The 18,286-nt window shown below is 36.4% G+C and overlaps 1 protein-coding gene across 1 annotated transcript in view; it reads right to left on the reverse strand.

Moving 5' to 3' along the window:
* CDH12 (cadherin 12) overlaps positions 1-18,286 on the reverse strand; it is a 342,925-nt gene that overhangs the window by 223,924 nt on the left and 100,715 nt on the right. The window contains exon 2 of the mRNA XM_006189587.3: positions 13,821-14,237. Within this exon, the coding sequence (XP_006189649.1) occupies positions 13,821-14,051 (231 nt within the window). The 5' untranslated portion in view covers positions 14,052-14,237. The remainder of the gene's footprint in view (positions 1-13,820; positions 14,238-18,286) is intronic.

Here is an 18,286-nt window from a genome sequence, read left to right on the forward strand (position 1 = left end):
TCTCAGAAGCAGAAGATGTTTTCAAGATATCAGGATAATCAAATTGGGCTAGGACCTGAAGGACCTAGACTTTTTATTTTTTTTCCTTTTGTTAGTTCTTGTCCTTTACTTGATTGTGTTTTTTATTACAATGTAGTTTTTGCTATCCCTTCTGGCCAAGGAAACGTTTTTGTCTTCTTTTGCACTTTACCTCTGAACTGTACTGTATAATAAAGGTCTCTTGCTAAACACTAGAAATTCCACTCTTTCAAGTAATTGTTCTTAGAAACACCATCTCCATCCCATTATCTCCTCTTCCAACTTCTTAACCTACTCAAATTCTATAAAAAATTAAAAATAATTCCTAGAGCTGGAGGAACCAATTAGTTTATAGCTAAATTATCTCCCACCATAATGTTAGTAGGTATCTGGTGGAGTTTTGGTTTGTATATATTTGATCCTGGAAAAATTTCAATTAGATACTTTCTAGTAAGTTTCTGTCCTCTAAGAGGAAGATTAGAATGTACCCTTGGACCAAACTTTTTCTTAGTTCTGGAAAAAATGAACAGAATGACATACTTTATTTATGTAAATATAAAGTACAGCACCTCACCACTGGTGTGAGGGAAGTTCTCTAAGAAGACATTTTGGTTTGGCAAGGGTTTGTCCAAATCTTAGCTAATACTGATTGTTAAAATAAGATTGAACTTTTCTTCTATGTACCCATTTTATCTGAAAATTTATAAAAGAGCAGAATAATTTTCTGATAGTAATATGAAAGCTGTTAATGTAATTAAGTATGTTCAATGTATGTAGAGTCCCCATTTGGGGTCATATGATCAGAAGAATAACAAGGGAAAAGTCACCATAATGATCAGGACAATTCTGTGTCAAAACCAAGAATAGGCCAGGGGAAAGTAGCATTATTTTAGGTTTAGAATGCAGCTGATTCTGGAAGCTCTTCCAGTCAACTGCAAAGGGCATGCCCAGGGCAAAGTTGCTGCATGCATGTGTGTAATGTAGTAGAGCCATAACAATGTGGACATAACCTCTGAGGCCCAGACAGCTTTCTAAATCATGTACACACCAAGGAAGCCATATAATTTGTCATCCAAAAGAAACACTTTTGAAAGTAAAAATGAGTGCTATTAACAATTTTACCCTGACATCAGGTGTAACCCTATACCCAACTGGATTCTTAGAGGAAAATATTCATTTCTTTGCACCACAAAGAGCAACTCTAGCCTTAAATTCAGCAGAGACCTGCACTGCAAGGCCAGGTAGACCTGGAATGAAGACATTGTTTCAGTCTGTCCCTCACTCTCTGCAGAAGCAGCTGCAAGGGAAACTTTATTCATGACAGGTGCAAGCCACTTGGGATGGAACTAGACACCCCATCAATTGCTACATGGGCACTTGTGTTTTTAATAATCTCAGAATAGACAGTGAGAATAATCTGGTGGTGTAGATCTATGTTATTGATGCCTAGAACTTAAGGGAAGCATATTGAAACTTATATTTTCATTCCTGCCAACATTCACTCTTCCTTTCTATCCAAATTCACATTTTACTCATTCTAAAATTCTCACAGTCCTTACCTACATTTATATCCTCATCTATACCTTGTTTGTTCTTCTGAACTCTCACCCAGGAAGCTTAGTGTATGGAGAGCATAATTATTTCTGTGTAAGTAATTATTTTACTTAATTGAACTGGAATATTTCCTTTTTAGTTATTTAATTAGTAACTTAATAGCCAATGTTGATCATTGTTTGATCTAAAAAAATTCATTCACTTATATGTATTAATAAAGGTATCACCTTTGAAATATATGACTATACTTCAAAACTGACTGAATATAAAAATGAAATAATTGCTTCTTAAATATATTCAATGCTCCATACACCAAACACCAAACTGAAGTTTTATATTTAATCAAAGAATGTATGTTGCCGAACAATCTAACCAGTGGAGGCAAAAATGAGAAATATGTTTGGCAAATTAATTAATGGATACATGTTTGCACATATGGATAAAAATAAATGTCACAAGTAACACTTTTAAATGTTGAATTTAAACAATGGCATTCTATACTAAACTCAAAACTACAACTATAGCTAATTCAAAGGAGGCAGATGTTATACACAACAAAGAAATGTTTAAACCAACCAAAAAAAAAAAAAAAGGAAAGAAGAGAAAACAGAGCCTGTTAAATACTTTTTAAATTATCTTCTCCACTATGGATATTAATGTTGATATCATCTTTAGTGCGCTGCAAATCTCTGTGGTCTTGATTTTATTTATTTGTTCACATGAATATATTCTGTTTTAACTTGACTTTCCCCTTACATTGTTAACTCTGAATAAGCTCGTTTCATCTGTGCTTTGTGATGGGAATCTTCGGACTCCCAACAATGTAAGCTTAATGAATTCTGGTAATAATTTCCCCACTTACTGTGGCTATGTGTCCAAGATTATCTCATACTGTTGTTCTGGCCATTAGGATACACGTAGATAAGGGAACAAGAGCCTGGGACACAGGCGGGCTTGTGGTGCTGGGAGAGTCTTGGGGAACTAAGGGGTAATGGTGGGAACAGGAATGTGTCTATGCCCTACTCCATAGAATATGACAGATCCTTCCTATATGTTTCTCTGGTTCCAAGGTGAAAAGTGCATTCTGATTAACCTAGACACCTTTCTGTCAAGCACCAGTCCCCACTTTCCATGCAGAAATATTACGATTTCCACAGTGGGCAAAGACACAGTGCTGAGTGACGGTAGCACAGTAACACTGATGACACTTGGCTGAGGACCTGCATACACTGCCCCACGTGCAAATTAAGCCATCCACGCAACAGCCTTACTATTTTTTTTCTTTATCATCCCCACTCTATGGATGAGGTTACTCAAGACACAAAAGCGGGCAGGATTCTTTCACTGCCCCCTGCTGGTTCTCTCCCAGGAGACCCATCTCTGAGAACCAGCCTGTGAATGAGAACCCTGAATCCTCAGGACAGTAACAGGACTGAGTGAGCAGTTCTGAGTGTCTCCACATAAAAGACGTACGTCTGTATAAAATTTTTGTTGTGTCAGGTGTAATTGTCTAAGTAATTTTTCTTTAAAGAGTCAGATAGGAAGCCAGACATTTTTTGTGAAGCCCAAGTCCCTCCTTTCTTTTTTTCTTTTAAGGTTTTGTGAGCTGTATGGCTTCTGTCCCAAATACTCAAACTTGCTATCATGTGTGAAAGCAGCTATAGACAATACGTGGACAAATGAGCATGACTGTGTTCCAATAAAAGTTTATTTACAAAATCAGGCAGCAGGCTGGATCTGGTCTGAAAGCCATAGTTTGCCAATTCTTGATCAAAGCTCATATTTGAAAGGTCCTTGTTAATGTTTAAGTTTTACTTGATTGCACAAAGTATTTCTCTAGAACTCCTTGACTTTGAAATAAAGGGCAGCATGAGCAGAGACAGCCATTAAACAGAGAATCACTTTCAAAGGTGCTTAGATACTTGTCACTATTAGGGGAAAAAAATGTGTGATTAAGATTCTTTAACAGAGTTTAGTATCAGAACTCTTCTTTCCTTCCAGGAAAACATAAAGCAATGGGATTAAAGAAGGGAGTGTATTTTGAGGAGCTTGTCAGTGCAGACACTGAGAATTAGGGACAGATTTCTTCAGGAATAACTGGACAGTAAAATGACTGTCTTTCATCCTCTCCTCATTTCCACTACTCCAACCCCAAACCACGCAGATGGAGACTTGCTGTTTCTTGATCACAAGAGCCACATATCTACAAACATTCTCTTAACTGGAAACATGTAAAGTGTTTGCACAAGCTTTCATGGAGTGATGATGAATGTCCAATTGTTTAAGGGCAGTGAGGAGGTCAAATACATCAGTCACTGCACTGTGTCCTCTAGGGAACCAAGGGATATGCAAACATTCACAATAAAGTGTGTCCCTTGAAGTAATTCTTTGATATTAGAAAACATGTGTATGAATTTTTGGAAGTCTTTAATGGTACTATATAAAAGGAAGTCTAGTCCACCTTTGTTCATATATTTATACATATATTGACTGCTTTTTATGTTAGAATAGCTTCTACTTTCCTCCTAAATTTCCTCTATTTTTTTCTCTTAAAACCTTTCTAATCTAGGAAGAGAGAGAGAGAGAGAGAGAAAGAAAGGAAGAAAGAAAAAGAAAGAAAGAAAGAAGAGAGGGAGGGAGCAAAGGAGGGAGGAAAAAAGTAAAAGAAAGAAAGAAGTAATTATATTTATGTTTTTTGGTCTCAGTTTTATTTTCAATGTAATTTTAAAGCTAGGTTTTAAATGGGTTAAGAAGTTCTGACTGTTTAAATGAAACAATATATCTTCAATTGTTTGACAATTATTAAACTATTGCTAGTTGCCATGTGCTCCTTTGGCACTACATGAATGCGACTGTAGGCCTGAGAAAGCATTCAGTCTTCTAATTTGTAGACAAGTATGAAGTAAAGGAAGAATTTTAAAGGCATTTCCTGATCATGATCATTTAGTGGATAATAACAGTAATTTAAATATTTACCTATTTGATGCTTAAAATGTTTTCATTGAAGTGAAAAACTACTGGAAAATTGTGTTTTCAACTGTTTCTTGTTATCTGGCTTTATGTTCAAAGTATACTTCTCCTTGTGTTTTATTTTGTTTGTTTTTTAAAGCTGCAACACTGGTTCTTCACAAATGGCTTCAAAAGTTACTACTTGAAACGTATTTGCAACAGTAGCTGATGTGGCCAACACAACTGTGATTCCCTTTTGTCAATGCTACCAATTTATTGTTTAGTTTATCAGTCTGCTTAACAGAGGATTGTATTTAGAGCTTTTTATATATCATGGGAAAATATCACTGCCCTCCTTCAATGCCCATCACTTTAAGAACATTTTGAATTACAGTCTTATATCCTTTACAATAGATGGCCTGAAAATATCATAAAATCCTACAAATATTTCCAAACTATCTCAGGTTATTCTAAAATTCAATATCACTGAATACTATGTAAAATAAAGATAAATCTAATTCTATATAAGCTCTTTACTCTTTACTACAATAAGTCATCGTTTATGGCAGAAAAAGTAATTTTAATCAAGGAGTGAGACTATCAGTATAATTATGAGGAGATTCTATTCCAAAAACTTATTTATACCCAGTGGCTGAAAGATAAGTTATTTTCTATCATTAGATAAGAAAAATAAGTATGTGTATTAAAAAGGTTATACATATTGAAAAGATGACTAATTTGTGGAGACGAACTTCACTGAGGGCCAAAAGTAAACTTGGGACATTTCTTCATACATTCAATTTCACTCCTCCTTTATATTTAAAATTCTAAATCCAAAATTCAGAATGGAGGAGAACATGATTTTTTTTTTAATGTTGCTTAAAAAGAGAGAGAGAAAACTATCATTTGACTACTGACAATGTGATTAAGTTAGCTGGCAGCAGAAGGTATTTAAATTGTTTCTAACTTTACAGAGTCACTACATTATGCGGTGTTGCTTTAGCGAGTCAACACACTGCATCACATTGAGAGAGAATTCTCCATCATCTCTTGTGTTCCTGCAGGTCTTAGCCAGAAAGCACTAAATGTTTTTTCTTTTTCTCAAGACTACACTTCTAAGAATTTTATATAGCAAACAACCTTGAAAAGTAGAGATCTACTGTCTTCTTCCAAAGCAAAGTGAAGGCATGCTTGTTATGTAGTTAGATAAAGATATGGTCTCCCTCCCAATCAAAGGACAGCAATTATCGGGGTTCCTCTCCTGTACTGCAACCCACTGCATGTGCTGGCATCCATCTGTGCCTATGCATTTCACCCTAGTGGTCCATGAGGCAGTGGGAGCTGACTCAGTTACACTGATGCTCACATTGCTTGCTGTGCTATGAGCGATAATGTCCCTTTACTCTGACCCAGGCATCTCACGTTTTCTTCCAACATTCACGAAACTATGGAAGCCTAACAGTTCCTGATCGTTGACATAAAACAACATAAAACCAACAGTATTCTTTAATGCTAAAACCAACAGTAATTCTTTAACAGTAATTCTTTCATGAGTATGCATTAAAATCTAAAGTGGTTACAGTGATACATGCTATATAGGAGGAAGTCTCCTTTATGCCATCTCTCTAGGAAATTCCGGGAGTAGAAAATGCATGCTTTCATAAGAGCAATTTCATAAATTATCTTTTCCCTCACAAACAATGAACCATATAATCAGTACCTCTGATGGCAGGGGTTTCACTGTCTTCAGAGTCAAGAAAGAGAAATGTTTCTCACTTAACTGTTCTGTATTTAAAGTATACCAGAAGAACCCATCTCTACTACAAGAGTAGGTTTGAGAGGCGATATTGTGGTATAGTTCATAAATACAATGTTGTTAGAACATGAGAACATTAAATTTGAAATCATGATTATTCAGGTAACTCTGTACTTGCTATTTTTCTGTTACTTTTTAACCTGGGCAGCCTTTCCCAGGGTCCTTCTCTAGGCATCCCACTGGGTCCCATCTCTTATCACCTGGTATAATATGCAAGAGGGTGGTTGGGGTTCATTAGTGTTAGTCCTCAGAGAGCACTGTTTCCCAAATAATCCAACTGATGTTTAACTGAAGAGATTCTGGAAACACACACACACACAAACACACACACACAGAGTGTATTGCACTGTGAAGTTTGTGACAAATGCATTTGGGTTATTTCTGGTAAAAATATAATCTGGGTATGCGATTTCCCATTATGTTCTTAGTCATGTGGATTCACACACATGTGATAAGCACTTTCATGTGGATAATCACTAGAAGACCTTCCACTGAAACAAAGCCTTCTAACTCTTAGCTTTTCAGTAACTAGTCAGGCAAAGCCCTAAGTATACAGAGAAATGGTTAGAAGAAAAGGATGGATGGAAAGATAATTAGAGGTAGGGTAGAAAAACACTAGGAGGAGGGGGAGAGGAAAAGGAGGAAAGAAATGTTTGAAAAGTGCTCAAATCCGAATGCTTTGTTAGTTTTGAAATGTTCTTTTAATGATTCATATGTTGATTTAAAGATAGTTGCATTTCATTCAAGGTCCTGCCAATTCAATTCAAATAAACCCATTAAACCTTTATGGCACAGTTATTATGAAACAACCGCATGCTAGAAGCAAGAAATAGAGTGTAAAGGAGAGAGAAGAACTGGCTGGCTACGGACACCGACCACTTGACAAGAACTTTCCTGTACTGTGTTACTTATTTGTTCAAATTCCATTGTAGAAATTTTCCTTTCAGACATATTACTGTCTAATCATCCCCCAAAATGAATATTTCAAAGATAGCCTCACGTGCTGAGAGAAACGATAAAATTCAGGGATATGTTTAAGAACCAAGAGGTGCAATACAATATCAGGCTTACCTAATGATACCTCCTGGTGCTTTGCTACAGAAAGAACAGGTAGCTAAAGAGCCTTTGATTAGCAGCAAGGTCAGTCCATTTGGCAGGAGGATGGATCAGAAACAAGACCTTGTTTAGGGCACTAGAATGTACTACAAAGGTTCTCTGATACGTAAGTGAGATAGAAGTCAAGAGGATGTATAAGGTTTTAAATTTTGCATGAAGATTGAGCTAGTATTATGAACTTTAAATCTCAAATGAACAGGAATTTCTCTGATATTGAAAGCTGACACTTCAGGAGTAAACTGAACCATGAGAACTACATTATGGACTTCTGAAAAAGCTACGTGACTTACAAAGCAGATGGATAGATAGATGATAGATTAATAGACTGATAGGTTGATAGACGATAGTGTGCATCTGTTAATCCCAAGCTCCCAATTTACCCCTCCCCTTCTCATTTCCCCTTAGGTAACCGTAAGTCTGTTTTCTATGTTGTGAGTCTGTTTCATGCTAAGTGAAGTAACTGAGACGGAGAAAGACAAATGTTATATGATATCACTTATGTGGAATCTAAAAAATAGTACAAATGAATTTATTAACAAGACAGAAACAGACTCATAGAAAACAAACTTCTGATTATCCAAGAGGAAAGGGTGCGGGATGGAAAAATTGGGAGTATGGGATTAACAGATATGCACCTATACTTCTGAGACGTCATTTACTGGCTGTACCATCCCTTTCTCCTTTCTTTACATTCTAGTGAAAACAAATAAAACCATTTTGACTAAATGGCTCTGGCTGTGGCTGACAAACTGACAAAATCAGTGCAGGATTTACAGTCATGGTTTAATCTGACCTGCAGAGTTTGACATTATTTGTCATTTCTATTCTTAAAACACTCTTTCAGTGTATTTTCCGTAATGCTCTTTAATGCTTGTCTTTTACCTCTTATTAATTAGATCTGTCTAATTTTTCTTCACCTGCCTTGCAATTGAAAGTCAAGGTTCTCATACCATCTTTGGAATTTTTCCCTAGCGTGTTACCCACTTCTGTGATTTTGAGTACCATCTGTGTGCTGATTAGTCCTAAGTGTGTATCTTTACCAAAGGCCTCTTCAGTGAACTCCAGATTACTGTATCTGAATAACTAGAAGACACTTCACCTGGGTACTTCTAGACAACTCTGGATATATATAATGTCTAGCAGTGATCCTTTTTTTTTCCCTTACTCTAGAACCAAACCTATACAAGATGCTAGTACAACAGAAGCCAGACATCTTCATTCTTTTTCATTCCTTCTCCCTCTCCTTTTTTACATGGAATGATCCACTAATATTTTTGTTTCATCCTTTATGTTCCCTTGACCACTGGATCTTGAAATCTTCTATTATCTATCTACCTTTCAAATGTCCAACCCTAAAATCCCATTTCCTGTATTACTTCCTAGACAAGCCTACTGTAAGCTTCTCCTATGTATTCTCCCTCTCTCCATGTCTGGTTTCCATCCTTTAGATGGCTCTCTGAGGTACCATCTTAGAACTGTAGTTCTGTCCATGTGAATCCTCAACTAAGACAATTTGTGGATCCTGACACCTTTCAGAGCAAATAGTACTGTAATACAGCATGGTGACTATGGTTAATAATGGCATACCTGAAGGTCACTAAGAGAGTGAGTCTTAAAAGTCCTCATCACTAGAGAAAAAGAACTTGTAACTCCATGTGGTGATAAATATTAATGACGTTTTGGGTGATCATGTCATAATGTTTACAAATACTGAATCATGTTGTACTCCTAAAACTGACATTCTGTGTCAATTATACTTCAGTTTAGAGTAATTGTAAATAACAAGTATTTCTGATCTTGGTGTCAGACTTGAGCCTCTGCACTTTCTGGATTTACCTACTCTAAAAAGGTGGTTTCACATTCTCTGACTATATTAAAATATGGTTATCTAGGCTCACCTTGAACTTTCAAGCTTCAGTGCTTATGAAAACTTTCCCTCAGACTATCTTGTCTGAAAAAAAGTCATCCTTCAAGACTCATCTCAGGTGCTTCCTCGTCTGTGAAGCCTTTCTTGAATTCCTCCAACTTCTAGACATAGTCACAGACCTTCCTTTGTCCCTACAATCCTTAATAAGGTCTTTGTTATAGTACTTTTGACAGAGTGTTAAAATTATTGTTAGCTCTTAAGATGCATATAAGATGATAAAGTGTGATATTTTCTGGTGTAACAGAGCCAAACTATCTGGCTTAAAATCCTAGTTTCAGGATTCACTGGGTGTTGGGCTCCGAGAAGTTACTTAACTTCTATGTACCTCAGTTTTCTTATACATAAAGTGGGGCTACTAATAATCTTCCTCATAGAGATGCTGTGAAGATTACTTAGTTTATGTATGTTAAGCAATTAAAACAGCGCCCTAGGAGGCACTCAATAAAATGTACCTGTTATAATTGCAATCTAAAGACATTCATACTTCAATTTCTCTCCACAAGGCTTAACACTTTCTGAAATTGTAATGCATTCTCAATGAAAAATATGTTGCATAAACAAATGGTTCCCAAATTAGGGTTTATCCATGTTTCAATTTTCAATCTTCTGCCATTTTAAACACTTTCAATTTAAGAATTGCTGCTAACAAAGATTATCTGAAATGACAACTCAATTTTCTAAATTATTCTTTGAAGATAAAATGGGTAGCATTTTCTTGATATATAGCTTTGAGGCTATGACATAACTTAGTATGATACAGACAAAGGCACACAGTTATAGTCTCTGGTATAAGCATCCAACTTTCTGGGCATGTGTGTGTGTGTATGCACTGATAATACCTTTCTGTGAAGTGACTTTGAGCAATCGATGATATATGAACTAAAAATGTTTGCTTATCAAATTAATTTATGTGTCGCTCTGCAATATGGCACCATACACTTATCCAGATGTACTAGTAAATCCAAAATGTCTATTTCAGAAAAACATTGGTTTTACCTCTGCACACTCTTGTGATTTATTTATATATAAAGTAATATTTATTATAAGCCATACCACAGTTTAGTATTTCTTGAAATGATGTCAGCGATAACATCTGGCTTTTTTAAAAATATTAAATACAACAATTGTTGAGGCTACTATCCGTTAAGCCACTCAGCTTCTCCCACCCTCCATTAATTTCTACCAGAATAAATTATTTTAGATTTGAAGATAGGGAAATTACTTTTTTTCTCTCAACAAGTGAAGTTTCTAATAATGATACCTACACAAATTAATGTTTTCCATGCATGTTCTTTCTGCAAAGAAACATGTTAAATTTGAAGCTCAATTTTAATAGTTCTTGGCAATTTTGCAATTGCCTTTTTCCTTAACCGAGTTCTATATTATTTATAATGCTTTGCTTTACTATAAACTGTCTCAAAGCCTTTCTAGAAAGAGTAGGAGCACAAATATATTTATATATGTTTACACACATACATATAATGGCTTGAATTGGTCCCAATGTTATCATATTACTATTCCCACATCTAGAATCATTAAGACAGAGTTAATTAAACTTTAATTAGTTTCCATGTGGAAAGGAAATCTTGGCAACTGTTGTTTCATTTGCATTAGAAACACACACTGCCTGAGAACCATGGGTTTTCATTACACTTTATAAACAGGGAGCCATATGTCTATGAAAATAATGTTTTAATTTCATAATAGGCTAGATCTTAGACCTACTCCTTTTTAATCTATCTATAAATACTAATTCACTTCTTAAATGATTTGAACTCCATACAATCGTGGCAATTATAAAAATAGAGTTCAAGAGTATCAAACAAAACTTGCATAAAGTGCTCCTAGATCCTTTTTACTTATGTCCATCGGGAGGTGAAATTCTGTTCTATCTAGGACACACCAAAAATCAGTTCCATTAAATTTTCAACAAAATATCAACTTTCTTACCTCAAACTCCACACTAAAGGCTATGGATCTGCTTTAATCAAAACCAGAGAATGCCTTCTCAACAGACATTTGCCAGGGACCTCGATGTGATGTCTAGCTTCCATCACAAGCAGAGTTAAGATAACTGACACCCGTGAGGCAGAGTTTTAGAGCTATGCTACCTCTCCATTTGTCTTCAATTTCAAAGCTCCATCCTCATATTAAATTAACTCACAAGAAACGAGTGCACCAGAACAACATGAAATTATCTCACCACAGAAAAGTGTTAGTGACTTTTATATTCCATGATCACGTAGAGAAATCACAGAAGCAGAAAAAAATGTACAGTAACAACAGGGGACATCCAAGCTCTGAAGTGCTTTCCTCAAATGTTTCTAAAACGCTTTTTGTGCCCAGGGCTATTTGTGGGCAGCAACGCCACCTGGGTGGGGTGCCCTGGGCTGGACTGGAATTGCTTGGGTCTCGGTGTACACTTCTCCTCTTTAAGGCTCTCTCTGACTTTCCACTCAGTTTGAGGGCTCACCAAGTACCCCCTGGAGTTCCAGGGCTGGCACCTAAGGAGTTGTCCCAGGGCCACAAGACCAGGCTCCGATTCCTAGTAGACAGCCTGTCAAGGAGATTCATCCTGCTTAACGGCCCCTGAATATTCTTTGCAAGATCACTGGAAATTAGACTGCTAGAATGATACTCAAAGACTGACTCGGTTTCACTCAAATTTTAGCTACAGTTAGGTAGCCCACAGAAACTATTTGCTCAGGGCCCTATACATCCTCGGGCAACCCTGGCTATGTGATCATTCTCAACAAAGATTCTATTTGAAGACCTTCTCCACTGTATTATTCAATATTCTTTAAACAAATTTCCAAAAGGTAAATTCTAAAAATATAGTGCAAAGAATTTAGATCTTGAATAGATTCGCTTCCTTTGAGCCAGTGCTGAAATCATAAGATTCATCATGTTTCTCATTAGTTTCAGTTTTCAGAAACCACTGGGACTTTAAAATTCCAGAGACATAAACTTCCAGATCAGCTTCCTAACATTCCTTCTACTATGATTTTCTATTTGTCTTTGGATTTATTTTAAACTCTCTTCAAATATATATATATTTTATATATAATAATAATTAATTATATATATTATTAATTTATATTGTTTTAATTATATACATTATATTAATTTATATAATTTATTATAGTTTAATAAATAATATATGTATTATTAATGAAATCCATGGCAAAATCTTTTAGAAAATTTGAAAAATGAAATTAACAAAATTAAAATAAAATTAAACATTCATTTTTCTGGGAAAAAACTCTGGTGGCATTGATGCCAATCTAGTCTAGACATGAGTCAAAAATTTTATGTAAGAAAAACAGCAGTAAAGTATAAATGTTCTGAAGCACGTTTGTGCCAAACACAAATGCCATCAAGTATTTTGTGAAAAAAATTAAAGTTCTTTAAAATGACAATAAGATTAAAATATTCTGTATTGTGTTGAGATTGGCATGTACATATTTGGATTCCAACATTTATTACTTTGGCCATAAAGAGCTTCATCAATAGCTTGTAAAACCTGTAATAAAGAAACTATTTATAAAGCATAAGCAAGCTAAATCAACTATAGATCTTCCTCGACATTCAATGGGATTACATTCTGATAAATCCAATGTAAACTGAAAATACTGTAAGTCAGAAATGTACTTAATATACCTACCTTACTGAGCATCGTAGTTTTAGCCTAGACAGACTTAAACATGCTCAGAGTGCTGCCATTAGCCTACAGTTGGGAAAAATCATCTAGCACAAAGTCTGTTTTATGAAAATGTGTTGACTTTCTCATGTAGTATATTGGCTACTGTACTAAAAGTGAAAAACAGAATGATTGTGTGGGTACAGAATGCATACTGCTTTCCCAACATTGTAAAACTGAAAAATCGTAAGTCAAACCATTGTAAGTCGGGGACCATCTGTACTCCAGGACCACAATCTAGACAGTATGTTTATTTTTAAGGGGGTGGGAAAGGGAGGCATCCTGGTAATTCAGGGATACCAACAACAATTTAGAAAATTTATACTCAGTGATGTTTTCCGATGTCTCTCATTGGTAAACAATTCCAGAACGGCTATGATCAGTAATGTGCTATAGTAACGCCTTTAATATTACACAATTCTACACAATTTTACTTAATTTTATAGTAACACCTTTTAATTTCACGTCTTGAGCAAATAATGTCAAAAATAGGAACATAATACATAGTAACTTCATTAAAATAACTGGATAACCAGAGAGATTGAAGGAAAGAGGGATTAAATGATATTCCAAAGCTTACCCGGGCCATTGAGTCAGGAAGAGAAACCAGGTCTCTTGGATTTCAATTCCAGTGTTCTACTCACTGGTTTGTTCAACTCCTGTGCAAAATATCCACACACAAAACACAATGCATAAGCCCCCTTGCTATCAAGTTGTGGTCAAAAGAAACACGCCATTACCTTGCCCACATACTGAGGCTCGGAGCCCATGTATTCCTCCAGCACAAAAAATTGATTCCATACCCAGCCACGTTTAACTCGTTGCAAATGTGATCGCTGCCCTGGCAGGTGGATAACATTTTCTCTCGGTTCTGTGGCTAAAGTCTGTTGTGGCTGTGGCTGAAGTGGTGTTAGGAGACCTCCATCAAACAGGACCCAGAGAAGCAGGGATAAACAGTTCCTTGTAAGCATTGGCAAAGCCTTTCCTACAGCAGAGTAATGCAGACTCCAGCACTTAAAGTAGAATTGTGGAATCCAGGTTTGAGGTGTCTGTGGCCTCTACCACTTAGCTTTCTGTTTTATTGCAGAAATGATAATGCAGGCATTAATCCTTTTGATGAAAAGCCTTCTGCTATATTATATTCCATCTAAAGGGACCTATAAAACAGATTAACAAAGATACATTAAATTGTCAGAATTACTTGATGATGGTCAACTAAACTCTCGTTATATCTGCCAACATTTAAAGAAACAGAGAGGAAAGTCTTTAAAAGAATTACATTGGTAAATGGTCACTGTTATTTCACCTGTTAACTTGGATAAAATATCTAAGAGTTTTTTTTTACAGACTTGAAAAAGTATTAGTTCCAATGAAGTGAAAGGTATGTCAAAAACAGAAGCAATAATTTTTTAAAATCATAATAACCATTTTAAGAATAAAACAGCTCTATTTTAAAGTGAACTAGGAGGAGGATTTCACGACCCTGGCACGACTGACACCTTGGGATGGATAATTCTTTGTGGCTGGGGAGCTGCCCTGGCTCATTTTGTGATTTTTCAGCAGAACCCCCTTTCCTTTGCTCAATAGATGAGAACACATCCTCCCCCACAGCCGGCTGTGACAACCAAAAATGTCTCCAGACATTGCCAAATATCCCCTGGGAGCACCAAAATAGACCAATGTTGAGAACCACAGAGTTAGAGAATAAGGAAAAAAGAAAGCAGTTTTTAAAAAGCAAAAAAATTCTCTGAAGTTGCAGAACTGGAAAAACAAGTCCACGTAAGAAAGAATAACATAAATTACTCGGCATAAAAGATCTTACTAAAACCTTAAGTTATTGAGAAAATGTCAGCTGGTTTTATAAGGCTTTATAAGTTTTAAGTTAAGGAAAAAAAAAAAAGCTTCTCTAGCCTTGGTATACCAGAAACTGTGCATACATGGGGATTATTTTGAAGGTGCAGCTCAAGGCAATCTTGGATATCTGTCAGGGGGACCCACCTCTATTCTGCGTTTAGAAAAAATAAACTTTGAACATCCCCTCACAACAAACACTCATTTTCATTCATTTATCTAAGGTTGGATGTCTGTGACGTACTAGGTCCTGTTATATAGTAGATATGAAAACAGACATGATCTTTGCCTCTCTTACATCAGAAACAGAAAATAAATATACAAATAGTCAAATAAATGAATGAGGGTAAATTGCCCAATGTTAAGAAAAACAAAACAAAACAAAACAAAATGCAAAGAGAATATCCTAGTGGCAAAACCTGTTTCAAAAACTTCAGTTAGCAGAAAGCCTGTCACAAGTGATGACTGTTGTGAGAACTAGAAAAGGAAGGGCATCTCTACGCTGTGTAAGCAGCCTGAGCAGAAGTGCCCCAGCCTGGAGAGTTGTGTGCATTTGCCCCCAGGGGCCCACTGCCCACAGCCTATGAGGTTTCCAAAGGCCTCAAATGTCAGAGACCAGAAATTATATATGATGCTTCCAAAACAAGAGAACTAAAATCAAAATGACTACATGCTTAATCGCATGCATTAAACATGCATTTATAAAACAGGACATTTGGTCAAACCTGTCAGTTGCAATTCAGTTTAATGATTACTCAGTTAGATACGATATAATAAAAGGTATAATGCATTCTTCACAAATATTCAAATTTAAACATTCAATGTGGGAGCAATTCACCATGCTTGAGACAACACGTGAGATGGGGAGGGTCTAAAACTTTCACTCTAAGAGCATTCTACAAGGACACTCCGAAAAACAGAAATAAAACAGGATATATATATTTTTTCTTCCTGCCTGAAGGGATGCACCTGTTAGCTACTGACAAAAACATAAGCAGTATATATTTTATTGCATCTTTTCATTCTGGCAAAATAATGTTCATAAAAGCTAACTTAGACCTGTATTGTCCAATACGGTAATCCCTAGCCATATGTGGTTATTTAGTGGAAATCTGACAATTTGAGTTTGAGAGGTGCTCTACTTGTCAATTACATACAACATTTAAAAAAATTGGTACAAAAGTAAGAATAAAATATCTCATTAATTTCTATATTTATTACTTGGAGACATGATAATATTTTGGATACATTAGGTTAAATAAATATAAAATATTAAATTAACTTCACCTATTTCTTTTTAAATGTGTTTACCAGAAAATTAAAATTATAGATGCAGCTTGCGTCTGTGGCTTGCATTGTTTCCTACTGAACAGCACTGGTTTAAACAATAGAGCTTACATCACAACTGTGATTGCCACTTAAGTAATGCATTCTTAACATTCAAAATCAAATACCTAGCACGAACTGTATCATGTTGACGTGACAATATATTTAGGATGTCAGAGGATATTTGCAACTATATTCAATAAGCCTGTGTAAGCATAATGCATTTATTTTCCTCATCTGTTTTCAACTTTATAAATTACTAACATCAACCACTGAAGTGTTTTGATTTTTTGAACTTTCCCCTTTGTCCATGCTTCTTCCCCTGCTCATGTCAATCCCACCCCAGGCATACTCAGAATAGATGGGGAGAGAAACATGAGTAGAAACGATGGCGGCAGGAAGTCTGGCTTCCCAGACCTGGTCTATTATGTATAATTAGGTTGTATTTTTGCCTTTCCATTTCACAAATTTTTTTTCTCCTCTCCTTTTTGGGGGGTTATGAAGTATAAACATTCAGATTTTAGGGCACATTGACACCTAAAGTTATTTCTTTAAATGAACATCTTTTTTAGAGATTAAAAAATCTATTAGAGATTTTTGACAGCTGGCCTTATCCATCATCACCACCATCATCAGTACAAGTTCAGCTACCCTTTCCCCTTTGAAGTTGAGGTTCTCTAATATCTGAGTTTTGATCCCCTGTTAGAAGAGTCTTTCAGAAATTCGAATTGGTCCGTGCCATCCCCTTTTGTCACCCTAGAGTGTGTGTTTGTTATGTGAGGAGATTAGCCCATAAATGATTAAGTGCAGAAGAATGTGAATGTAACGTAGAAAGTATGTTGTTCTATAAGCTAATTCCCCAGCACGATAAAGATTCACATCGCCCCAAAACGCCCCTAAATGCAAAATATTGTGAGGAGGCTGAAGTGAAGCGGAGCCACAGAGGAGTACAGCGTGGCACCCGCGCCCGGTTTCCCTCGCCTCGTGCCCGCCTCTTGTTCTTTCCTTTCTCTGTCTCTCTGGACACACGTTCTACTCAGGCTGCTGCCTCCACATTTCCCTCTTTCTCTAAGTCGCCGGATCCTGACATACATCCCTGCCATCACATTCCTTTCTCCTTTTTTCCTAAAATGCCTTTTTTTTATTTACAGGAATATATATTTCTCAGTCGTTCATTTTTGCTGATGTTTTCTTTAAGATAGGAGTGATTGCTCGGGGTGACTGCGCAGGTTTGGGGGATATGCTCATAGTCTCATTCTTTGCCGTGAATGCTGCTGTTTTCATAGGAATTCTGCAGAAGGTAAAGCTTTTCAAGAACTCACATGCCACACTGCAGCAGAAACATCTGCAATTGAAAATGTAAAGCCTTCCGCTGCACCTGGGGATGTGACGTACAGCACGATGATGACAGTTAACAACGCTGTATTGCATATTTGGAAGTTGTGAAAAGAGACCTTAAAATCCAAGATTGTTACTATGACATTTATGAACGTTGTCCCACGATCCACCTCTGCACCACGCTAGATCCTTGCCACTCTCCCCTTCTCTCGATTTCAAGCCCTTTACTGAAAAATATAATAATGAATAGTAATAAGTTATAGATGGATTTGTATAATTATTTGTTCCTGTTTTCTAAGCCCAGTGAGGAGGAGCTCTGAGAGTAGCAGTGATGCCTCTTCATTCGCTCTTCTCTTCCTGGCATCTACAATAGCATTAGGGAGGTACCAAAAGCCTATTTATCAGATTTGGATGACTCTGTCACTGAATCATAGTAGCTAACTTTTACTGAAACATGCTATGTTCCGCATAGTGTAGTATGTTCTGTACCTGGATGACTGCTCTGTGAAGGAGGTGCTATAATTATACCCATTTGACAGATGAAAGGGAGGAACAGAGAAGCTAAATGACTTGAACATGGTCCACAGAGGAGTACCTAGCACGCAGGTTTGAACCGAGGCAGTCTGATGCAGGAGCCCATCCCCTTGGAGTCTGTTCTACGTCGTCCCTGTCTGAATGAATGCAAAAAGAG

The sequence above is a fragment of the Camelus ferus genome, chromosome 3 (assembly GCF_009834535.1).
Source record: "Camelus ferus isolate YT-003-E chromosome 3, BCGSAC_Cfer_1.0, whole genome shotgun sequence".
Classification (NCBI taxonomy): Eukaryota; Metazoa; Chordata; class Mammalia; order Artiodactyla; family Camelidae; genus Camelus; species Camelus ferus.